The following is a 26,219-nucleotide window of genomic DNA, read 5'->3' as shown; positions in this document are numbered from 1 at the left end:
ATTACTTGACTATGTCTTTTTTGTTGTTTTTGCCTACAGTAAAGTTTGAACTCAGGGCCTTGAGCTTGTTCCGCTTGTTCCACTTCTACTTCTTGAGCCACATTTCCAGCCTGATTTTGCTGGTTATTCTGGAGATAGTCTCCAGGACATTTTTTTGCCCAAGCTGGTTTCTAATTGTAACCCTCTGATCTCAGCCTCCTGAATACCAAGGATTACGAGAATGAGACACAGATACTAGTTTTGTGTGTTAATTAGTTGTGTGTGTGTATTCCAGTCATATGGCTTGATCTCAGAGACTGAATGCTGTCCCTGAGCTTCTTTTGCTCAAGGCTAACACTCTACCAACTTAAGCCACAGCTTCATGTTCAGCTTTTCTGGTGTTTAATTGGAGATAAATCTTGAGGACTTTCCTGCCTGGCCTAGCTTTGAGCCACGATCCTAAGATCTTAGCCTCCTGAGTAGCTAGGATTACAGACATGCACCTAGCTTTGTGTGAATTTTTTTTTTTTATTTTTTATTGTGAAAATATTGTACAGAGGGGTTACAATTACATGGGCAAGATAATGAGTACATTTCTTATCAAGCATTGTTGCCTCTTCCTTTGTTTCCCCTTCCCATCCCCCCCCGCCCCCGTGTGAATTTTTAAAATAAGTTTTAAAGAACATATTTTTTTCCTTTTAAAAGGAGATGTTTCAAGTAATACCAGGGTGTGGTGAAGCTTGCCTATACTCTCAGTACTTGGGAGATTGATCAGGAAGGAAAGTTCAAGGCCAGCCTGGAGTACCAAGCAATATGTTGTCTAAAGTACAAGAAAAAAGCAAAAGCAAATCAGAAATCCAAATAGCATCATAAATGTAGTGGACTTTTTTTTTTGTCAGTTGTGGGGCTTGAACTGGGCACTGTCCCTCAGCTCTTCAGCTCAAGGCTAGCGCTCTACCACTTGAGCTACAGCACCACTTCCGGTTTTCTGGTGGTTTATTGAAGAGTTTCACGGCCTTTCCTGCCCAGGCTGGCTTTGAATCGTGATCCTCAGATCTCAGCCTCCTGAGCAGCTAGGCTTACACAGGCGTGAGCCACCGGCGCCAGGCTTCAGTGGACTTTTTTTCTCTCCTCCAGTTCTGGTTTTAAAACTCAGAGCTTCCAATTACTCTGCCATTTGAGTTACACTTCAGGCCCTTTTTGCTTCCTTTATTTTTCAGTTTAGGGATGGTGACCCTCCTACCCATGCCTCCTGAGAATTGGGTTACAAGCATGAAGCCACCATACATCTGGCAAATTAAACATGTCTAGTGTTTAGAATTAGGTCCCATAGAAAACATACAGTAACTACTAATGTTTTCTTAAGACAAGGTCTCATTATGTAGCCCAAGCTAGCTTTTCCTGATTCTCGGAAGTGTACTGTGGTTCAAGCAGTAGAGTGCTTGCCTTGAGGTGAAGAGAGCAGGGACAGTGCCCAAGCCCAGAGTTCAAGCCCCAGGACGGACAAAAACAAAACAAAAGGTGGGGGAGAGCTTGATTCTCCTGCCTTAGCCTCCAGTGACTGGATTACAAGTGTGTACCACCACACCCAGATGAAAGTATGTTTTGACTCTACAATGACTATTTCCTTTATGAGTAAAAATGGTATTCAATTTACAGTATTTAGAAATCATTATCTTTTGGGCTGGGAATGTGGCTTAGTGGAACAGTGCCTGCCTAGCATGCACGAAGCCCTGGGTTTGATTCCTCAGTGCTACATAAACAGAAAAAGCCACAAGCTAACAGGCACTGGTGGCTCACACCTCTAAACCTAGCTACTGAGGAGGCAGAGATCTGAGGATCTCAGTTTAAAGCCAAACCAGGCAGAAGATACCAAGAAACTCTTATCTCCAATAAACCACTCAGAAAACCAGAAGTGGCTCAAATGGTAGCTTGAGCTGAAGAGCTGAGGGATAGTGCTCAGGCCCAGAGTTCCAGCCCCATGACTGACCAAAAAAAATAAAAAGGGGGGGGGGGGGGGGGGAGGGGCCCAGCTCTGAGCAAAAGAAGCTCAGGGACAGTGCCCAGGGACCCTGAGTTCAAGACTGGTAAAAAATTTTTTTAAAAAATCATTACCTTCTTAAAACTCCAGCCATATATCAAAAAAACTGATTGTCTATTTGGCAACACCACCACCAACTACCCTACCAACTACCAATCCCTGTGGACAGTAACACAGGAGAGATAATCAGAACTTACATGCAACTTACATGGGGAGAAAGGACTTAAATACCTACAGGTAAGCAATGAGGATGATGTGTAGGTGGCTTGGCCTGGCTTGTGAGCCAGAAAATACTTCTGGTAGATAGATGCTGCATTTGGAAAGACATGTAGGCAGAAAGCAGGGATGGCTAGGAAAAAGGCATGGGGATATAAGACCCCAGGTTCTTTAAGAGCATTGCCATGACCTCAATTGACTATGTAGAAGTCAACAGTCTCTAGGCTCCATTTGGTAACAATTCTTATTTTCTGCTTTAAGGCTTAATGGTCTCAAGAGTTTATTAAAATTAAGTAGAGGTCCAAGCTCAAAATCTGATAGCAGTAATTCTCAGTACTTTGTATCAAGATCCTGGGGAAGCAGATGTCTACTATTATCACTAGATGCAGAGCCCCTTACCTTCATCCTCCTCTTCTTCATCCACACCATCTACTTCTGCATCTGAGTCTGGGGCTTCCCGGTCATCTCTGTCATAGCCATCCAGATAGGTCAGCTGGGGCAGGAGCTTGAAGACACTCTCTCGGTAGTCATTTAAGTTAGTGACCTCACAGTTAAACAGATCCAGGCTTTTCAGACAATCTAACTTTTTCTGAAGGAAAGACCAAGAACACAACTCCTAAATCAAAGAAACTAAAGCAACAAAACCCAACTCCTAAGGAAGTAAAAATTCTAGGTTTTGTATTAAATTAGCTGCTACCTACTCAGCCTTGTACATAGGAAACAACAGAAAGTTCTGTGCCATGTCATAGTAGCCTTCTAGATTTTAACCACTCTTCCTGATTCCTGCCCCTATTTGTTGTAGACAACTATCTTCTTGTGACAGCATTAGAGACGTACAAAGCATAAACCCCAATTCACAGCAAACGACAATTAAGATAACTTAAAACATTTAGTTTGAACCTGAGCGCAGGGAAATATTTAGACTTGGGAGTCTTCAGTCTCAAGGCATTTAACAATCCTCCTTGGGGACAACGAAACAATGAAGGATGGATTATAATAATACATTAGACACATTTTCAAGGAAGATAGGAGTCAATATAGGGCAGGAAAAAAGAGGGGGTTGCAGAGGTAAAATCTCAGAAATAGAGAGAAATACTACACTCTTCAAGGTATAGGGAAAGAACTGATGTCAAAGTCTTCTGATTTTGACAGACCTTAAAATTTTGTTGCAAAATCCTATTTACGTGAAACCACCAGTTTCATATATCTAAAAACAGTTAAGATCTAAAAAATATTCCAGAAAAGTTTTAAATAGTCAAAGTGGTTAGGAAAAATGTGTATGTATTTTACTCTGACTTTGGTTTGCTATAGTATACACAAACATATAAAATTTTAATTACTGGTCTGTTGAATTTCAATTAACAGTGAACAGAGATTGAAGAGTAGGATACTATTAAATATACGTTGAAAGATAATTCAAGAGCTAGAAGAAGACTCTTCTGGTTGGAGAAGCAGGCGCAGTCAATGAAAAATGAAAAGGCATTTTTTTATTTATGTGTGGTAGTATCCTGAAAAGGGCAATAAAGCCTGGACTCCATATAGTAATATAGCATCATAAATGTAACAACTTCCAATGTTCCTAATCAAGAGGAAAAGCTTGGTTGGCATTCTTCACCAAAAAAAACCAAAACAAAACAAAACAGGATCTTTACATAAAATAAAAATTTTAACGAAAAGTAATGATGATGCTTACAACTATTTGGAAAAACTATTGTAACATTCATAGGCCTTGAACAAATAAAACAAAACCTGGCTCTCAGAACATAAAGGGTCATATAATCTTGAGCATAAACTGCTTTGAAAATATATGCTCTAGAGCGGAGGATGGCTTGCTTACCAGTCTATTCTGGCTCAATGACCCATTTTATAAAATAACAGTTGTTTTTGAAACACAACCATACTTATTTACTCATGCTAAATGTATGGCTCTTTTAGGGCTACAATGGGAGTGGAGTAGCTTTGACAGAGAATGTCCTGTGAAAGGCCGGGGGGGGGGGGGGGGCGGGGGGGGGGGGGGGTCCTGAATCCTATATGTAAAAAAAACCACCTTCATCTCCCTAGTCAAGAAGAAAGCTCCCATACTGATTTTCTTCTCCATGCAGCCCCTGAGAACACAGAACCGGGGAGGAAACAGAGGGTTTTTCAGCAACAGGAAGAAGTTGTACCCTCAAAACACAGAATGTATGATGACTCAAGAGTTAGTGATCAAATGTGCTAAAATAAGCTGTTTCTAGTTCTGTTAGTCCTACAGAGAACTGTGTTCTTATCAAGTTTCCTACTGGGCAGGGCTGACCTCCAGCAACCCACCGATGACACTTCCTGCCAATGAGGACACAGTGCTGCCTCAAATAAAAAACCATTGGCTTTCATTTTTTCAGACAGGGTCTTACTGTAGCTCAGACTGGTCTGATATTCATGATCCTACTTACTTCAACATCCTTACTGGGAATTACAGACACTTGCTATCACACCTTGCAATGACACTGGCTTTCTCATAGCCAAGCCTGCCTATTTAAACTAATAACAACCAAAAACAATTTAGGCAGCGTTCCCAAAGTAGTCTAAATTTTTTTTTCTTTTAAAAAAACAGGATCTCCTGTTGTCTTCTTACTCATGATCCTCCTGCCTATCTGTATTATTGATGCTGAGACCTTGCCCACCCTGACTGAAAACTGTTTAATTAATAAATACGGACAAACATTTGGGGGGGAGGGAGTCAGAACAGCATTGAGTCATTTACATCTCTAAAATACTGCCTAAGAATGAGTGCCTACAATGCTTCCTGTGATACTTATCTAAAATGTTCTATAATACCCTCTGTTCTAGTTTCAACTATTCCAGTAAACAGGGCCACCAGGACTCTCGTTTCACAATGTCATGAATCTGAAAATTTTGGCTACCTCCTGACAAAGTACACAGCATCAAATAATTTGGAAGTGCCAAACAGTATGCTAGAAATGAAATGAAAGCAAGTATACACAATTCCCAAATAACTACCAGTCTAGAATTGTCTAACATACTAAAACTGTGCTTAAAGCCCAACAGATACAAAATACACAGGTTACCCTGGATCACAATGTAATGTGTCAACACTGATAAAAATTTTTTTACAACTTTATCATGCCAGCAGTCTGACCAAAACTAATAGGCTAGCCATAATAAACATTAAACATTTTATTAACAATAATTTTGCTTGCCTTCTTAGAATTTAGAAGGGCTTTGGGGGATGGTTTTGATGGCCCAGGTCTCTTAAAAAAGGTGTCCAAGGAAGTTTGAATTGATGCCTTCTTTGTCTCTCGATTAATGTCCCTGTAGCAAGCAGAGGCATTCACAATCATTGCATTGACTGTACGAACTGGGCTTGATGTAGTGTTCAAAATGTATGTGGTTAATGAGGATGAGGATGGTGTTTTCCCACTGAAGAACACTTTTAGAAGTCAAAATGGACCCAACATCTTCCCCCTTCACCATTTCCAACATCTACTTTACTCCAAGTGAGAAGGTATGGAGACCAATTTGGTATCCCTAAGCAATCTAACCAGCAAGCAGAGCAAGATAGTGGGAATCTCAAGCTTTTTCCAAAAAGCCCTGGTATGTAGCACCATAGCTCTGCTATGAAGTATGGCTGAGCTACACTTGAGTCTGAATAAGGGATTCAGACTCTCCCAATCCTTAGCTTCTTCAATGTAAATCAAGAGCCATACATACTATTAGTATCTAATTGGTAAAATGTTTTTTCTCCCAACAATTACTACATAGAATCTGAATAAAGCACCTATAGTATATGGCATGGGAAGAATAAGTAGATCTTCTAAAATGGTAAATAAAAGTGGTTTCTTATCCTTCACTGTCCTGAGAAGGCTTTCATGGGGATCTGATACATTACAGACCAAATCAGCAACACAAAGGTAAACAAATTCTGCAAAATACTTGCTCCTGCTCTGCCACTGTTTGCTAGAACACTGATACAGGCTTGTGACAAACCCGCCATGAGAATTAGGAATAGCCAGTCATCCAGCATAGAAAGGTACCATCTTGTATTCTCGTTTAAAAGAGTAGGGGTAGGAGGAGAGTATTTTCTGCTGATAGTGGACTAGTATGAGACTTGCCACCACCAGTAAAGAAAGACTTAGTGTAGCCCACTTGACTGAGAGAACATCAACCTAGTGTTCTGTTGTAATTTCCAGTTTTTAGAGAAATTGGGTATGCAGTAAGTTGACAGGTAGAAAACAGGACCCAGGGGCAGAAGAAAAAACAGTGAAATTGGGTTTGATCTAGGCTATTTACTCTAAGCGATTACTTAGGTTTTCCAAGTTCAGTTTCCTCATCTCTAAACAGAGGACAATCATTCTCTTTTCTCTAGGTTGTATGAGCAAATGTTAATGTTCTTGGACACTGCAAATTTGATGTTGACCACTGGAATAGCGGTTGGTTTGTAGAAAAAGAACAAAACAAAAATGAAGGAATAAAAATGAAGTATAAAGTTTATGGAACAAAGCAAGTAGTTCTCAATCATTATGAGAAATGCCCACTTAATGCAAAAACTAAAGAGTTGGTAAAAGGAAAAAAAAATCAATTTTTATTGTATTAGTTTCAATTATAAGACATTTTCATTCCTTTTCATTAAAGATGTCACAATTTTAACTAAAACAATTTAACTAAATAGCAACATTCTTTACAAATGAAGTGAACCCCACATACTTTAATATACCAAGAGAATTGTCTCAGGTCCTGAAAGACATCTCCTATCTGCATGTGACCCTCTCCACACATAGCATAAACTATGAGACTGCCCCATACCTGCACTAATCTCTGCCCTAGAAGCTCATTTTTGGCCACCACTTCCTAAACTACAAAACTAAGTAAATTCATCATCTGACTCTGCCCCTAGAGCTCCCAATTAAGGCAGAATTACTATCCTCTAAATTCTTCAATGAGGAAATTTGAGGCCTAGAGAGAAGCAATTTGCCCAAGGTCACAACAGCAAGTCTACAAACAAATGACACATTATATCTCAATACATTTAAAAAAAAAAAATTAAGGACTATCTTGGGCTTTCCAGGCAAAATTTTAGGCAACAGTGTCAGACCTAAAGCTTAGCAGTACTGTCTTTGTCCCACCTACAATTCTGATGTGCTACCCAATATAATTTTTTCCTGTTGATGTATTTGGGTGAAAAAAACTGTAAGACATGTTTAAGGTTACTGTAAATAGATGAATTTTTAAAAGCACAAAAACAAAAAAGAATAAAGAATTCTCTTTGAAGGATGCCTCCATAGTGTTAGGCAGAAAGAATAACTCAGCTGTAGGAATACACATAACTAGAGGTCCTGATCTTTAGAATTGGGACTCCTATAAAAAGCAAAAAAGCAATCAATGTCTAATCAATTATTATTACCAATTATTTCCCCACTATAAATATGAAAATGAAAATGACCAGTAACTCTTAGTTTTGAAGTAATTACTTACCAAAGGTTCCAAGGTACTGATATCTTTCAGTTTATTTCCACTTAAGTTTAGATGCGTGAGATTTGGAAGTTTTTCTGGTAACATGTCCAGACCTCCCATGATTCTATTTTCACTGAGCTCAAGCTGCAAAGAAAACATATTCAGCATACACACAAATACAGAGAACCATGCATCAATAAGGTATCACAAACAGCAAATCATTATAAAATAATCCGTTTCTACTGGGCAGAGAACAATACATGGTAAGACTTTTTTTTCTCCTTTACTCTGCTCTTTCTTTGCAAGTACCAGGACCTGAACTTGGGGCTTTATGCTCTTGCTCAGCTTTCTTGTTCATGGCTAATGTTCTGCCACTTAAGCCACACCTCTAGCTTGGCTTTTACTAGTTAATTGGAGACAAGAATTTTAGAAACACTTCTGTCCAGGTAAGCTTCAATCCACAATCCTCCAGGTCTGAGTCTCTGAGTAGCTAGGATTAGAGGCATGAGTCCACAGGCACCTTGAAACAAGTGTTGCTGAAAAATTGACCTCTAACATTGAGAATACATTTTCTAGCTTAAAAACTGTGTCAAAACAATTAAAATTCTTAAAGAAGTTGTAGTAATTGTGTACCTGCCAGAAAAGGTAAATGGTCTATGTATTCAACACAGCTTATTTCCTGTGCCAAGCGAAGTTTGAGGTGACCACTTCAAACACTGGTTCTAGATAATGCAGCTCAAAAGGCAATAGGAACAAATAGGTTCCAAAAATTAACCTATAAAGAAACTCCAAGACCTCAGGAAAGTGGCTGGGAGAGATGTGCCAGTAATAGAGTGTATGCTAGGACAGGCCCTGAGTTCAATCCTGGGCATCAAAATCAAAGTAAAAAGAAAATGGTAGGGCTAGGAAGGTGGCTCAGTGGCAGAGTGCTTGCCTTGCATGCATGAGGCCCTGGGTTCGATTCCTCAGCACCACATAAGCAAAAAGGGCTGGAAGTGGCGCTGTGGCTCAAATGGTAGAGCGCTAGCCTTGAGCTGAAGAACTGAGGAACAGCGCCCAGGCCCAGAGTTCAGGCCCCACGACCGGACCCCAAAAAAAAGGAGGGGAGAGTTGAGCAATGGCCTCAGGTTTGTTTATGAAACCAGCTGCCCGGAGGCCACCTCTTAAAACTGGCAATTTACAAGAATCAACTTTAATTTCTGAGCTGCAGGTCAAGTAGCCCAGGCACGTGATATGGCAATGAAGGCATGAGCCTTCCATAAGAACTTCTAGGTCTTACAGTATAAGGAAATGGAGCCTGGAAAGTAGTGAAGAAAATCTTAACTCAAGCTCTTCTTACAGATAAAAGACCTCAGGCCCACACAGCTGGTTCCAATTCTCTATGTTTATCTTAAGTATCAGTGTCAATGGTATCGAACCCTTACCTAGTATTTCTTAAGTGCCAGGCATTATTCAAAGCACTAAAATATCTTTTTTTTTGGTTAGTCATGGAGCTTGAACTCTGGGCCCGGGCACTGTCCCTGAGCTCGTCAGCTTAAGGCTAGTGCTCTACCACTTGAGCTACAGCGCCACTTCCGGTTTTCTGGTGGTTTATTGGAGATAGGAGTCTCACGGTCTTTCCTGCCCGGGCTGGCTTTGAACCGTGATCCTCAGATCTCAGCCTCCTGAGTAGCTAGGATTACAGGCGTGAGCCACCAGCTCCTGGCCCAAATATTTTCTTAGTACTTGTTTCTTTGTAAATACCCTGTGCCCTAGTGTATGAAGAAGATATATATCAGGAATGGAACATTCAATCTTCCTTTTAAGTATGGTTTCCTCTCATTGGCCTGGTAAGTGATAAGTAATATTTTAAAATTCCAGAAAGATCTGGTCACTGGTCATTGGTGGATCACACCTGTAATCCTAGCTACTCAGGAGGCTGAGATCTGAAAAATCTCAGTTCAAAGCCAACATGGGTAGGAAAGTCCATGACATTTTTTTCTGCAATTAACCACCACAAAAGCCAGAAGTGGAGCGCTGTGGCAGCTATGTAGTTCTGAGCTTAAGCAAAAAAAAAAAAAAAGCTTAGGGTCAGCACCTAGGCCCCAAGACATGAGCCCCCCCCCCCCCCAAATCAGAAAGATTTGATAACGCCTCTTTAAGTAATCACACTGACTTCTGAATATAGCTAACAGTACACAGATCATGGTATTTCAGGAAAACTTACCAAGTGCTAGAAAAACAGATCACAGAACCACAATGGATCTGCAAGCATCAAATTTATGCTAAACAAATGTGTAAATGGATTAATCAGTTTTCCAAATCACTGATAACCTATGCAAATTCAAAAGGTTACACCTGATTTCTTTCTTTTTTTTTGGGTCAGGTCATGGGGCCTGAACTCTGGGCCTGGGCACTGTCCCTCAGCTCTTCAGCTCAAGGCTAGCACTCTACCATTTGAGCCACAGCGCCACTTCTGGCTTTTTTCTTTTTGCTGATGTGGTGCTGAGGAATTGAACCCAGGGCCTCTGGCATGCAAGGCATGCGCTCTACCACTGAGCCACCTTCCCAGCCATTACACCTGATTTCTACAGTAGTGATACTTAGAAGGGAAAAACTGATTATCAGCCAAGTGTGCTCTAAAACTCAAAGAGGACTGCTTGAGCACTTATTACCTAGACAAATCAAATTTGGGGGAGAGAAATGATTTAAAAAAAAAGTATTTATTAAATATACCAAGTCTCTTAGGACTCAAAGCTCTAGGAATAGACTACCACTCTTCTTCCAAATTATATTACAAGTCTCTTTTTAAGTGTGGCTTTGTCTAAATAAAAGGTCAACCAAAGTCCAGTGCCAAGTGGTAGAGCACTCACCTTGAGCTGAAGCTCAGGAACAGCACCCAGGCCCAGAGTTCAAGCCCCATGGCAAACAAAAAAAATTGAAAAGGGGCTGGGAAGGTGGCTCGGCGGTAGAGCGCTTGCCTCACATGCATGAGGCCCAGAGTTTGATTCCTCAGCACCACATAAACAGTAAACAAGGCCATAAACAGTAAAAAAGGCCAGAAGTGGCACTGTGGCTCAAGTGGTAGCATGCTAGCCTTGAGCTGAAGAGCTCAGGGACAGTACCCAAGCCTAGAGTTCAAGCCCCACCACTGACCCTCCCCCCTCCCCCAAAATTGAAAAGTTCAACTTAAGTTCCCTAATAAAGTGAATGACCAAACTGAGGTGAATTCTGTGAAACTTGTGCAAGAAAGGGCTACAGGCATCCCAATAATTATTAAGCACTATTAATAGCTATTAAGAGCAAGGACGGAGTACAAACCCAAATCTCTCTTACATGTGTGTGCGCGCGCGCACACGCGCGCACACACACACACACACAAGTAAGCTTTCTGCTCTAGAAATCTGGGGCTCTGTAATCGAAACTTTTAGATCCTTCTAGTCAATGACAACACAATCAAATTTCATAGTTATTAAGTATTACAGGATGAATTCAAATCATCATGGATATAAAACACAACAATTAACAAACTACTTACCATCACTGCAATTGTACAAAGTCAAGTAGTACCACAAGGTTTACAGATGAGCAAACAGAGCCTTGGAAAACTGACTTGCAGTCTCCCATGGAGGAAGCAACAGACCAAGGATCCAACCTGTTATCTGCTCAGAGTTTTCTACAGCATCAAGCACTCCCTTACAGGCAAAAATCATAACAATTTTCCCTTTCCAGGTTCTGTCATGTAAAAGTTAGAAAAACACTTACCTTTTTCAATTTAGGTAGCTTGGGGAGATTTGAAACTGCAATCAAGTTTACACTTATTAAACTGAGGAACTCTAAGTTCACAAATTCAGCTGTTAGACCTTCAATTTTTCCATCATTTGATTTGCAGTTGTCCAAGACAAGTTCTCGAACCTGTGGATAACATAGGAAAAAGGAGGTAACACACTGTCAAAAATATAGAAAAGGGGCTGGAAAGGTAGCTATTGGTAGTGTTTGCCTAGCATGCATGAAGACCTGGGTTTGATTCCTCAGTACCACATAAACAGAAAAAGCCAGAAGTGGAGCTGTGATTCAAGTGGTAGAGTGCAGGCCTTGAGCAAAAGAAGCTCAAGGACAGTACCTAGGCACTGAGTTCAAGCCCCAGGACTGGCAAAATTAAAAAAAAAAAAAAAATACACACACACACACACACACACACACACACGGCAGATTCAAAGACAAAATGTTAATTCATGATATAAATGATGATCTATATGCCATGTTATGCAATTTAACTTCAGTCTTAAAGATTTGATTCCTAAGATTTTAAGATTTAAGACTCAAAACCGCCAGGTGCTTGTGGCTCACGCCTGTAATCCTAGCTACTCATCAGGAGGCTTTGAACTGAGGTCCTCAGGTCTCAGGAGAGGCTGTGAAACTCTTATCTCCAATAAACCACTAAGAAAACTGGAAATTGGCTCAGTGGCTCAAGTGGTAGAGCACTAACTAGCTTTGAGCTTAAGAGCCCAGAGTTCAAGCTCCACGACAAAAAAAAAAAAAAAGATCGCTAGGGGCTGGGAAGGTGGCTCAGTGGTAGAGCACTTGCCTTGCATGCCTGAGGCCCTGGGTTCAATTCTTCAGCACCACATAAACAAAAAGAAAAAAGCCGGAAGTGGAGCTGTGGCTCAAGTGGTAGAGTGCTAGCCTTGAGCTCAAGAGCTGAGGGACAGCGCCCTGGCCCAGAGTTCAGGCCCTAAGACCTAACACTCCCCTCCCCCCCCCCAAAGATTGCTAACTTCTGGCTAATGGTTTCTACAAACACACTTTACCATTATCATCTTGACACTGGAAGAACCCTTAATTCAAAATAAAGACCCATCTTTATTTTACACTTGAGAAAGGCCATTCCAGAGTAGAAAACTGTTAAAACATTAACTTAGCTCCCTTTTTCAGTCCTTTAGGTTTCATTTTTTCAGAATTCAGATCCATCTAATGATATCACAGATCATTCTGAATTGAGTTATTTAGTAGTCCACTATGCAAATCTACAATTCCTATTGTCACTTTTGTTGTTTAACAGTTGACTTTAAAGCTTGAATCTTTAACACACTTTCATCTACTTACAGTGATGCAAATTACAGTTTTTAACTGCCAAAGGCATTCTTGCATGAAACTACCATGTTTAATAGTATTAAACAAGTACACATATGGGAGATGCTGAGAGTTGAAAAAGAACCAACAAGTAACAATGTCTCTATCCTTCCATACAAATCCAATAATGCTACTCCAGTAATTGCTAACAACTGTGGAATACACACTGGCTTGGTATTCTTCCATCAATACATAAATGCCTCACCTCACTATCTCTTACCACTCTACTTCTTCAGGAGCCTTGGTTTCAGGATGCATACACACCTATTATACCACTTCTGTCTTCCTTCCACTTTGCTAAAATACCTCTGTGCCCTGTACCCCAACCCCTTTTTCCTTTCAAGGAACTGAAAACATGAGGTCATCTCTTAGCAGAGCTAGGCTATGGAGCCAGATGCCTGGGATTCAATCCTGCCTCTGACACAACCATCTCTGTCAACTTGGTTTAACTTCCTTGGGCTTTAGTTTCCTGTAAAGAGAAGAGAATATTTACCTCAACCTCATGAATTTGTGGTTGTAACAACTCTAGGTCAGAGAAAATGCTCAAAACTTAACCCCTGGGGAAAAGGAACGGGAAATGCCAGAACTTCTGTTGTTTATTCATGTCTGTACTTAGCCTGTGCTACAACAGTGACAGCCTGTCAAAAAAAAAAAAAAAAAAAATCAAAACAGTCAAGAGCAACTGCTCACCCATTTAAGCAGCATGTTAAAATGCAATTAAAATACTCTCCTTTTGATTTAGAAGGTTTTCTGTGATTAACAAGGTATCTAAAGTTATACAAAATAACACTAACATGCCTAAAGTTTAATAATCAAGGAAGAATTATAAGGTTCATCATACTGCCTTCCAGCTTAGGGAAAAATGCTTCTTCAACTATTGTGTTGGATCATAAAAACTAATTAGAATAAAAAAAATACCATCATCATCTCAACACTTAGGAGGGCTGAGGCAGGACTGAATTTGAGGCCAGCCTTTTGAGTACTTAGCAAGACTGTCTCCAAACAAAACAAAACTCACAAAGCATTCACATGGAGGTTAGAACATGCTTACTGAACCAAACAGCAGAATGGGAATCATAAAGAGTAAACTGGGAAGAGGGTGACAGAAAGGCTATAAAGCAGCTGACAAATCATGTTTATTTGCTGGGTATCAAAGGTTCTGGTAGAGGTCTAGATTCTGATTTAGAAAAATGGGAACCTAGAAGCCAGGTATGGTAGTACACACCTCACCAATGATTCTAGCAACCAGGAGGCAGAGGCAGGAGGATTATGATGAGCTCCAGACCAACCTAGGTTACATAGCAGTAAGACCCTGTCTGCAAAAAAAAAAGAGAACCTCATGGAAATAAGGTACAACTTTTGAAAAGGGAACACAATGACCACCAAAATGAATACCAAGCTGAATATGACCATGCGATGTCCAGGTAAAAATATCCAATAGTAACTGGGCACTGGTGGTTCATGCCTGTAATCCTAGCTACTCAGGAGGCTGAGATCTGAGGATTTCAATTCAAAGCCAGCGTGGTCAGGAAAGGCCATGAAACTCTTATCTCCAATAAACCACCAGAAAACCAGAAGTGGCGCTGTGGTTCAGTGGTAGAGTGCTCACCTTGAGCTAAAGAGCTGAGGGTCAGCACTCAGGCCCAGAATTCAAATCCCATGACCACTACCACCAACAACAAAATCCAACAGTCCGTCAGCACATGGGTCTGGAGTTGAAGGAGGTCTGGGATGAAGTTGTGTTTGGAGTCAGTGGTAGAAAAGTAAGGGTAGTAAGAATGGAATTATAAAAAAAGATTGAAGAGATCACCCCAGTCCCTCTGCATCATGTGAGCACAAGCAAAGTCACTATCATTGAATCAGAGCACAAGCCTTGCCCAGTCGCTGAATCTGATGACACTCATATCTTGAATTTCCCAGCGTCCAGAACGGTGAGCAATTTTATGTGCTTATATGAATACATACACACACTCACACACACCTCTTCCTACACCACACCTTCCTACATGACAGGATCACACACTCACACACACCTCTTCCTATACCACACCTTCCTACATGACAGGATCACACACTCACACACACACTCACACACACACACACACACACACACACACCTCTTCCTACACCACACCTTCCTACATGACAGGATCAAGTCGTGTAGCTCAGGCTGGAGGACATGTGATTAGAGGTTCAAATACAAAGAATAAAGCATAAGTAAAAATATTGAGAAAAGCCTCTAGAAAATGGCTTATATGTCTATTAATGAGACTCATTCCTAGAATTAACTTTGGCATAAAAAATGTTTAAAATATATGCATAATAAAAATATGTGAAGGGGCTGGGAAGGTGGCTCAGTGGTAGAGCGCTTGCCTTGCATGCCTGAGGCCCTGGGTTCGATTCCTCAGCACCACATAAGCAAAAAGAAAAAAGCCGGAAGTGGCGCTGTGGCTCAAGCGGTAGAGCGCTGGCCTTGAGCTGAAGAGCTGAGGGACAGCGCCCAGGCCCAGAGTTCAGGCCCCATGACCGGACCCAAAAAAAAAAAAAAAAGTGAAGCTGGGCACCAGTGGCTCATGCCTGTAATCCTAGCTACTCAGAAGGCTGAGATCTGAGGATCATAGTTCAAAGCCAGCCTGGGCAGAAAAAGTCCATGAGACTCTTATCTCCAATAAACCACTAGAAAACCAGAGCTGGCACTGTGGCTCAAGTGGTAGAGCGCTTGCCTTGAGCTGAAGAGCACAGGGACAGCGCCCAGGCCCAGAGTTCAGCTCCCACCACCACCAAAAACGAAAAACAAAAAACAAAATATATTTCAGTACCCTACAACAGAAAAACTAGAGGCTCAGGGATTTTTTTTTTTTTTTGGCTTTTCATTTTGTAACCTTTCTTGATTATGAAAATCTAGTCAGGTACTGGTAGCTCCCACCTGTAATTCTAGATACTCAGAGGCTGAGATCTAGAGGATTATTAGGGTTTGAAGTCAGCACAGAAAACTGCAAGCCCCCCCCCCATCCAATTAACTAGCAAAACAAAGAACTGGAGATGTGGCCCAAGTGGCAGAGCACCACCAAGCCACCCAAGAGAGTATGAGAGGGCTTTATTTCAAGTCATTGTACTTGTATGTACACACCTATGCATGCACCATCAGGTCCCAGAGGCTCACATAATCCTCAAAAGTCTAAGATCTGAGAATCATAGTTCAAAGCCAGACTATACAGATAGGTCTATGAGATTCTTATTTCCAATTGATTATCAACAAGTTGGAAATGGGCTGGGTGCTGGTGGCTCACCCCCTTAATACTCACTACTCAGGAGACAGATCTGAGGATCATGGCCAAGGATCATGGTTCAAAGCCATCCCAAGCAGGGAAGCCAGTGAGATTCTTATGTTCAGTTAATCACCAGAAAACCTGAACTGGTACTATGGTTCAAAGTGATAGAAGTGGGGGAGCTAGAGTCTTGCACAAAAGAGTCTAGGGACAGCATCCAGGCCCTGAGTTCAAGTCCCACAACAACAACAAAAAAGTTGGAAATGAAGCACTATTTTGGTGGTAGAGCACCAGCCTTGAGTGAAAAAGGAATAGTACCCAGGACCAAATTCAAGCCTTGGGACTGGCATGTATAGACAAAAACACAAAACACAGGCTCACACCTGTAATCCTAGCTACTCAGGAGACAGATCTGAGGATCAAGGTTCAAAGCTAGCCCAGGGCTAGGAAGCTGGCTCAGTGGTAGAGCGCTTGCCTTGCATGCATGAGGCCCTGGGTTCGATTCCTCAGCACCACATAAAGAAAAAAGTTGGAAGTGGCACTGTGGCTCAAGTGATAGAGCACTAGCTTTGAGCTGAAGAGCTGAGGGACAGCGCCCAGGCCCAGAGTTCAGGCCCCATGACCGAACCACCCTCCCCCCGCCCCACAAAAGCTAGTTCAGGCAGGAAAGTCCATGAGACTCTTATCTCCAATTAACCACCAGAAAACCAGAAGTGGTGCTGTAGTTCAAGTGGTAGAGCGCTCGCCTTGAGCTGAAGAGTTCAGGGACAGGACCCAGGCCCAGAGTCAAGCCCCACAACCGACCAAGTCACACAACCCTAAGTATTTGTATTTTTTTCTTATAGATACCTTTATCACAAGGGGGAAAAAATACACCAGAAGAAATCACCAATGACAAGCCCTAATTCCTAAGTAAAATGCACAATAAAAATGAAGGGCTAAACGTGTGACACACTCCAATGGAAAAGCATGTGCACAAAACAGTTCAAACTCTAGGAAAGAGGGGGAAAGGGAAAAGTGGGAGGGAGAAGGGGAGAGAGAGGGAAAAAGAGGTGGTGGGAAATGAAGAGTGTGATGGTGTATGTAGAAGCAGGTAATTTCAAGTTTGAGACCAGCATCAGTTATATACAGTAAAACTCGTTTTTATTTTGTTTTAATAGATGAGATGATAGGGACTGGAAAACATAGCTCAGTGGCAGAGCACTGTGCTTTTGGCAGAGGTGGGGACAGCTTTTCCTCTGAAGGCTAATTACAGATATGTTTCAAAGTAAGAGCATGAACAACTCACCAGACGTTTAACTCTAACAGAAGCGAACACAAGTTATTGGGATGAATAGGTCAGAGGGCAGTATGGATAAGCAGAAAGGGCCCTTTCCTTGACTTTTCTAGGAAAGCTGAGAAGAATGTAAAGAAATGTGCTACCCTCCAGAGAAGAGCTCCAGAAGCACATACAATAATAAGCTAGCCACTAGGAGATAAGCACAGTGAAGAACGAGGTAATTACCACATCAAGTTGGGCCTCACTTAGGGCTGTGTTCAAAGATAACAGGTCTGAAAACACTATCAGTTGACTTCAAGTCTGCTTAAAGTTCTAAACAGAAGCATAGAAGATGTTTTACTCTCAGATAGTTTCAGCATTTGTAGTGAGGGTCATAAACTCTCTCTACCCTCTTACTGAAAAACAGATGAACAGAAGTTTAGGTATATGCGTACCACACATACACACTCAAGTGATGAACTCAAAAAGGTGGTTAAGACAAAAAAAAAACAAACACATAAATGTTGCCGGGCGCCGGTGGTTCACACCTGTAATCCTAGCTACTCTGGAGGCTGAGATCTGAGGATCGAGGTTCAAAGCTAGTCTGGGCAGGAAAGTCCATGAAACTCTTATCTCCAATAAACCACCAGAAAACTGGAAGTAGTGCTGTGGCTCAAGTGGTAGCGTGCTCGGCTTGAGCTCAAGAGCTGAGGGACAGCTCCCAGGCCCAGAGTTCAAGCCTCACAACCAACCAAAAAAAAAAAAAGGTGGTTAAAATTTGAAGTGTATATATCTGCCTTCCACGAGCAAAGGAAAAAAAGAGACTCCTTTAGGAATGTTTCTTTAGGATGGCAAATAGGATTTGTAGAACAAGTGAAAAATATGACAGCCTAAACAAGTTATGAGGGGCTGGGAAGGTGGCTCAGTGGTAAAGCACTTGCCTTGCATGCATGAGGTCCTGGGTTTGATTCCTCAGCACCACGTAAGCAAAAAGAAAAAGCCGGAAGTGGCGCTGTGGCTCAAGTGGTAAAGCGCTAACCTTGAGCTAAAGAGCTGAGGGACAGAGCCCAGGTCCAGAGTTCAGGCCCCACGACTGGACCAAAAGAAAAAAAAAGTTATGAATACTCTTTTAGAAAAAAACACTTAAGAAAAGGGATTTATGATTGGTTCATCTTGAGTCTCTGTCCTGGGAAGGAGACATGGCTTTGGAGAACTTTTAGTTGTCATTTCTCCATATTTTGCTAAGTCAAACTCCAAGCAGCTGTCTTTCTACATTTGTTGAATATCTAATGTCTTCCAGTTAAAAATAATCTTTATAGCAAACTGTGCCTGAGTGGGTCTTCTCAGTGGTAAATAAGCCTCTCCTTCCATTTATTCTTGGGTACTCAGTGACCAGAGAGAACAGCTTTCAAAGAGGGTGCTAGGGACAGTAATTGGGACCTGGCCAGTAAAATCCCCTCCCAGTCTAGATCCAGAATAAACTAGAGAATCCAAACCAGGGAGAGAGGGCTCTATTTCCGGTGTGTCCCAAATCCTCCCAGGGGTGGTATTTAAGGAGTGAAGGCTAAGCAAGCACTTGTGACAGCCTTCTGCTCAGAGAAAGTTTGAAATTTATTCCTGTTATCCCTCCTTCTTCAAATGAACTTTTTTCTCAAACATGAATATGGTAAATATTTAAGAACTAAAAAACAAACCCCAAGCCAGGCACCAGTGGCTCACGCCTGTAAACCTAGCTACTCAGGAGGCTGAGATCTGAGGATCACAGTTCAAAGACAGTCTGGGCAGGAAAGTCTGTGAGACTCTATCTCCAAACAATTCACCACCAGAAAACCGGAAGTGGTGCTGTGGCTCAAGTGGTAGAGTACTCACCTTGAGCAGAAGAGCTCAGAGACAGTGCCCAAGCCCAGAGTTCAAACACAACCGACCAAAAAAAAAAAAAAAAAAAAAAAGGCCACACATCACTTTCTATTTAACTCTTGTATTTGTTCTCTATACTTACCCATACTGTTTGCTTTTCCTACTGAAAAAAATTTTTTTGTCAGTCGTGGGGCTTGAACTCTGGGTCTGAACACTGTCCCTCAGCTCTTCAGCTCCAGACAAGCGCTCTACCACTTGACCACTTGAACTACAGCGCCACTTCCGGCTTTCTGGTGGTTTATTGGAGATAAGAGTCTCAGGGACTTCCTTGCTCGGGCCTGGCTTTGAACAATGATTCTCAGATCTCAGCCCCCTGAGTAGCTAGGATTACAGGCATGAGCCACTGGCGCCGCGCTTTGAAAATCTTTAACTATATAGTACCACATGCTTTTCCCTTCCTGCTTCCAATTTGCTCTCACTTGCTACTCCCTCGTTACTCAGGGGAAAAAAGATCAATTTATCTAACTGTCTAGGGGTGAACTGCCCCAATTATAGCATGTTTCTGTCATACAAGAGGGGAAAGAGTAATTCTCTTAACTAAAATATATATGATTACATAAGTAAAATGATCCAAAATATAAAGAAAAAGCAGTGACATTGATCAAGATGCACTATATTCATAATCTGATTTGTTGAAACTGAAATCCTTTTGTACAAATTCTTGCAGTTCAATTTCCATCTTTCTAAGCTAACATTCACATCTTCTACCCTATTATTTTACAAGAATGCTTCCAAAATGACAGTGGAGGTCTAGGAGGTGGAATTTAGCGGTAGAGCACATGCTTAGAATTTGTGAGATTCAATCCTTAGCACCACCTGGAAACATACAAACACACCTCACAAATGAAACAAAACCACAAAATAACAAAACTGTCTAGTTGGCAGAAATGCTGGAAAAGGAAGGGTGAAGGGGCACCTGCATAAGCTACTGGTATGTTAAGAGAAAAATCTGAAGAGCAATTTGGCAGAAAAAGAAGCCTAGTAAACAACCTAAGGGAATGGTTAAATTGTGGTTTCCTTTTTCTTTTTTTTTTTGGGGGGGTGTCCGGTCAAGGGGCCTGTACTCTGGGCCTGGGCGCTGTCCCCCAGCTCTTCAGCTCAAGGCTAGAGCTCTAAAATTGTGGTTTTCTTATGGCAACATTGACTGACACTAAAAAGGAGGCTACATATTAAGTAAACATCAGAAATATATTATTATTTTTTAATTTTTGTTATACAGGTGACGTACAGAGGGGGGTCACAGTTACAAAAATCAGGTATTGAGTACACTTCTTTTTGGACTATGTCACGCCTTCCCTCATTCTCTCCCAGTTTTTCCCTCTTTCCCCACCCACGAGTTCATTTTCAGCATAGTGCACAGTATTATTTTTAAAAAGGCTGGTAAACAAGCATAATCCAAAGTTTGGATCATACTCACCAAAATGTATAGAAGGCTAGATAAGCATTCATGGTTTCTATTTTCTTCTTTTTGATTAACTGCATCTGCTTTTGGCTTATTTGTGTAACAAAGATGTACGACTTGTACAACAGGAAAAAACAATTTGTTGCCATGCAACCAATTATAATATCAAATATAAGAGCTCAAAATTATACCACAGTAGACAACAATACATGCCAAAAGTTGGGAGGAGAACTGACAAAAAAGGATGCAAGCTAAGCAAATCTAATTGTCCCCCACATCAAAAAGAACTAAAGAAAGACTACACTTAGTAGCATATGATATGTCACAGCCCAACATACAGTAAGTACACCAATGATCAGTTCACAGGGGCACAGATCTTTTAACCTCAGAACTACTTGGTTTTCTAATTTGAATGAAAACGTAAACAGCATTAGTATGAAGGCAAGCAGACTACAGATGCAGTGTTTAAAGAGCTACTCATGACAGCTGCATGTGCATGTAATGGAAAGATGAGAACCTTATGGTGAAGAGCAGGTATTCTTTTCTAATCTTGGAGCAAAACTAAATTTGGCCTATAACTTGCTACTGCTAGTGCCTGTCTCACCTTACTGACAATACAATACCACCCATTTCCATGGTACTGTAACATTATCAGAAAAGTCACTGAGAATACACACTAAGTTATATCCCCAGCCAGTGCTAATTTTTAGATAAAATGCTTCCTAGGAGACATGGGTGTAGCTCTACCAGAGCTCTGGGGTTAATCCCCAGTGTAAGAGTGGGCACGGAAGGATGTACAGTACTAGGAACACATGCATGGCCAGTACGGTACACAGATACAAATACAGCCATGCACACATTCCCATTCTTGCCTATTAAGTATTTTAAATAATAAGCACTATTCTTTATGGTGATTATGTTCAACCGTCTTTTTAGGCCATTTTTTTCCACTATGAAAACACTTTCAAATAAGAACTGTTTGGGGCTTAGAAAAAAATGAACGCAGTATCCCTTTACAAACTTCCTTTGGAAAAATGAGTAAAAATAATATATGTAAACAGAACCTGTAGTAGTGGCCTTATGAACTCTGGCCCAAAAGCATAAGATAAATATTAAGAAATGCAACCTGGTGTTGAAGCTCCAAATAAAATGGAAATACTGTGAAACACATACTAAAAGCCCATTTGGTCTTAAAATCGTATAGGTTAAAAAAAAAAAAAATCACACACACCCCTATCACAGAGTAAGCTGGACAGTGTTGTGCACCACCTGCAATTTCAATGCTAAGACAAAAAGGTATCAAGTTTAAAGCCAGTCCAGGCTACATAGTGAGACCCTCATCGAAAAGAAAGGAAAAGAAAACCCCTTATATATACACAATATGATATTCATGCCCTGTACTTCAGTCTACTGTCCATACCACTGACAAGTGTATTCCATGGGAAAATGACATCTTCCTGTCTCCCCAAAGGAAGAGATTTAAATTTAAGAAGCCCTGGCTGACTGACAATGATTAAGAATTTTTGTAGTCTACAATATATTCCTGCACATCACACCTAAAGTTCCACATGATTACCTGATTTTCTTATTTTTATTTTTTATTATTTCCGGTAGTGGGGCCTGAACTCTGGGCCTGGGCACTGTCCCTCAGCTCTTCAGCTCAAGGCTAGCACTCTACCACTTGAGCCACAACGCCACTTCCGGCTTTTTTCTTTTTGCTTATATGGTGCTGAGGAATCAAACCCAGGGCCTCAGGCTTGCAAGGCAAGTGCTCTACCACTGAGCCACCTTCCCAGCCCTGATTACCTGATTTTCAAGGGCCCATCTCCAAAATTTCATTTGCCTTAAGGAAGACATCTAAAACATGAGGGATACATAAGATCCTGTATCAAAAAAAAATCCACACTCTCTCTCCACTCCCCTTCCCCCAAAAACTGTTTTAGCTGGGTGTAGTGGCTCAAACCTATAATAAATTCTAGGTTCTTAAGAAAAGTGGATTTGAAGATTGCAGTTAAAAGACCAGCCCAGGCATGAGAGTCTCCATTGTTAGTGGTTGAGTGTCTGTTCATCCCAAGGACAAATGGATGCACAAATCCGAGGATCAAAGTCCAGGCAGGCCCTGTTTGTTTTTTTTTAATATAAAGCAAGATCCTGTTTGGAAAATAACCCCCCCCCCCACACACACACACAAACACAATGGCTGGCAGAATGGATCAAGTGTGGGGCTCTGAGTTCAAACCCCAGTACTGGGGTTAGGTGAAAGCACCTGCCACAGGGCCCTCTTTAGAAACACTGCTACTTCATACTCTTGGCAATCTCCCATGATCCTAAGGCCACCTGTCTCATTCTACTCATGTTTTCCCAGACTCTGGCATCTTGTGGGGCAGTCAAATTATTTCATGAGCAGTGCTTTCCAATGCAGTCTCCACTAGCCACTTGTTGCTTTTACTTTTCAATCAAGTCACATGCTCTCGCCTATCTTTGGCAAGGTTAAGGTTTAGGCTGAAAAATAAACACCTGTACATACACAGGTTACCTTAGTTCACACATAAAAAAGACACAGACTGTAAACTGTAAGCCTGGTGTTTCCCATCGTGAACACCGTCTTCCTCACTGGGTTTTAACCTCCAAATGTTCTAAAGAACTCAGCTAGATTTCAAGTATTCGGAAGTCCTACAATGTGTACTTTTCTCAAGGGTATTTTGGCTAAGTTGAGTTACTCGATATTCTATCGAAGTACAGGCAAGAGTCCGGAATGAGCGAGCCCTGAAGGTGAGAACCCACCTTCCTTCCTCCTCCCGGGAGAGGCGGGTTAACCATTCAAGGCACGAGCACGTGGCGGGCACAAAATGTCTGACTGACGGGCGGAAGGGCGCGTGCCGGAGAAGCCCAGCCGCCGCCGTTCCCGGCCGGCGGGCGGCCCTCGGTCCCCGGAGGCGGCCGCCCCACGTGGCGTGGCGCGCTCCAGGCGGCGGGCGAGGAGAGGACACAAAGCCCCGGCCGCGCACGCCGGATCCACCCGCACAAGTTCCCAACTTGTTAACATCGGTCACCTGCCGAAGCGAAGCGTGGCCTCTGGCCAGCCGGGGCGGCGGCGGGTTCTGCGGGATCCCTGTGACCGGGGGCGCCGGTCACCCGAGACGGATCGGCTGGCCACGCCGCCCCCCATGCGCGCCGCGGCCGTGCGCAGAGGCGGCCTCCCCGGCCCTTTTAAGAGAGCGGAGGGTGGGGGCTGGCAGCGCGCCCGCGAGGGGACGGGGCGGCGGCGGGTGCCGCGACTAACCGGTGGAGCGGGGCCAGCCCGGGCCTCGGCGGCGCGCGACCGGCGGGCAAGGCCGGCTCACCAGGCGGAGGAAGACGGCGCCCGCCAACATGGCGCTGTGGCGCGCCCCGGTGGCGCGCGGAGCCGCGGCCCGCCCACACCGAGGGGCCGGCCTCGCGGGCAGGGCCCCGGGCTCCGCCGCCGCCGCGCGGGGGAGGGCGAAGCCCGAGCCGCCGCCACCGCACCTGGCGAACCCAGCCGGGCCTGGAAGGCTGGGGAGGGCAAGGCCGAAGGCGGAAGGAGAGCCAGGCGAATGAGGGGAGGACAAACTTTTATTTTTAGGCTTGAAAAAATGGCGGGAACCGCATCCTTTTTTCAAACTTGGCCTCGGGAGGGGCGGCGGTTGCGCCACCGCCGCCGCCAGGCCCGCCCCTCCCCCGCTGGGCGCCAGGCCGCGCCCGCCCCGCGCCGTGGGGGTCCGTGCTCCCCCCCACCCCGAGAGCCTTTCTTCCCCCCCCCTCCCCGCCCCAGCTTGGCCGCCCCGGGGGCCCCGCCCGCGCGCGCCCTTCCCCGCGGAGCCCGGGCGTTCGGAACCCGGCAGGGCAGGCCTCCGCCGGGCCGCACATCCCGGGAGGCTGCAAATATGGCTCCCAGCGTTACACAACCCCGGAGCCCGCCCTCGCCGCGGGCCACACGCGCCCGCGCGCTTTGCGGGCGCGAACCCGGCGGGCGAGCGGCTCAAAGTTTGCTTCCCCCCGCCGTCCGCCCGCTTCCCCGCGGGCGCCAAAGAGTTAATGCCCGCGCGCGCGCTCCCCCCTGCGCGCCCGCCCGTCCGCCGCCCGCCTTCCCCGTCCGAGCCGCGAGCTGCGCCTTCCCCGCGGCCCGCGCCCCGCAGGTGGCCACCATTACGTGCAAGTCATCGAGGGCGCGGGCGTCCGAGGGGCTCCACTTACAGCGGCCGGGGTCTGGTTCCTCAGCTCCAGGTGGATCCTCCTTTTCATGTCCATGTTCCCTCGTCCCCCCTCTTCAAACTTAACTTTCCGCGGCGGGGGCGGAGGGGGGAGAGGCGTCCCGGCCTGCGCGGCGAGGGCCGTCGGAAGGGGTCTGCGGGCGGCGGCGGCGAGCGGCGCGTTCCCGAGCGGCGGGCGGCGTGCAGGCGAGCGGAGCCCCGGGAGCCAAGTTACTCGCGGGAGCGGAGAGAAACCATGGAGGGAAAAGGGGGCTGGAGCGCGGCGCTGGCCTCACTACCGCCGCCCCCGGCCGCGGCCCCGCACTGCGCTTAAACCTGCGACGCGGCGCGGCGACTGCTCGGCTGCACTCGGCCTCGTGCAGCGCCTCTCGGCTCTCTCGCGGACGCCGCGGCCGGGACGGGCGGGGAGGCGGGGCGGGGGCTGCGGAGGGCGTGGCCCTGGGGCGGAGCCACCTCACCGCCGCCCTCTCCTCCTCCTCTTCCTCCGCCTCGCCCGCTCCTCCCGGCTCCCTTCCCCCCCCTCCCCCCTACACGTGGGGCAGCTGATGTAAGCCGCGACTCTCCGTCCTCCGTGAGACTGGCGGGCGCCCCGACCCCCTCCGTACCCGACTGTGGCGGGAGAGCGGTGACCAGGGTCCTCTAGGCCGAGTCTATTCGCGGGGAGTCGCCCGCGCCAGAGGTGCAAGAGGCGGACGAGCAGGGGCTGTGGGGTCGCTCCCGCCTCGCCAGCACAGTCTGGGGTCGGCAGTCCTCTGGCTGACGTCGGAAGTGCCATCCGGGAGTCCATCAGGACAGTCGGCGGGGCCGAGTCCGCACCGAGTTGGCCTGGAACCCCAGCAGTCCCGGCCGCTAGCCCAAAGCCCTACAGCAGCGGAAAGAATTCGCGTTTTGTTTTTGTTTTCGTTTTTTTTTTTTGTCTGTGCCGGGGCTTGAACTCAGGGTCTGGGCTGTCCCCGAGCTCGTTTTGCTCAAGGTCAGCGCGCTACCACTTTGAGCCTCAGCGCCACCACTTCAGGCCCTTTGGGCTGGCTTCCAATCATGGTCCTCAGATCTCAACCTCCTGAATAGCTAGGATTATTAGCATAAACCACCAACACCTAGCAACAACTTGCAACATCCCGGTGAGGTGTGTAAATTCTCTTGGCCGGCAGCTTTTGTCATGATCTGCCTCTTAAGGTCCCTGGGGTCAGGGACTAACATTCTGCTCAGCTTAAAGTTAGTAAATACGTAGAAGCCTTCTTCTAGTAGTGACTGGAGGCCTTAAAAATGCACATCAGTAGAGCAAAACTTAAAATCCTATGCATGGGGCTGGGAAGGTGGCTCAGTGGTAGAGGGCTTGCCTTGC

General features: G+C 44.4%; 1 protein-coding gene across 1 annotated transcript in view; it reads right to left on the bottom strand.

The window, feature by feature from the left end:
* The window catches only part of Anp32b (acidic nuclear phosphoprotein 32 family member B), a 30,725-nt gene extending 5,495 nt beyond the window's left edge, over window positions 1-25,230 (bottom strand). Inside the window, exons 1-4 of the mRNA XM_042695100.1 lie at window positions 24,858-25,230; window positions 11,429-11,578; window positions 7,706-7,828; window positions 2,636-2,825 (exon numbers count right to left, since the gene is read on the bottom strand). Coding sequence (XP_042551034.1) covers window positions 2,636-2,825; window positions 7,706-7,828; window positions 11,429-11,578; window positions 24,858-24,911 — 517 coding nt within the window. The 5' untranslated portion in view covers window positions 24,912-25,230. The remainder of the gene's footprint in view (window positions 1-2,635; window positions 2,826-7,705; window positions 7,829-11,428; window positions 11,579-24,857) is intronic.
* Between the last annotated feature and the right edge of the window lie 989 nt (window positions 25,231-26,219).

This window comes from Dipodomys spectabilis, unplaced genomic scaffold, assembly GCF_019054845.1.
Source record: "Dipodomys spectabilis isolate Male_0828 unplaced genomic scaffold, ASM1905484v1 ptg000006l, whole genome shotgun sequence".
Lineage (NCBI taxonomy): Eukaryota > Metazoa > Chordata > Mammalia > Rodentia > Heteromyidae > Dipodomys > Dipodomys spectabilis.
Note: the sequence above shows the minus strand (reverse complement) of the source record. Positions and strands in the feature narration are given on the sequence as shown.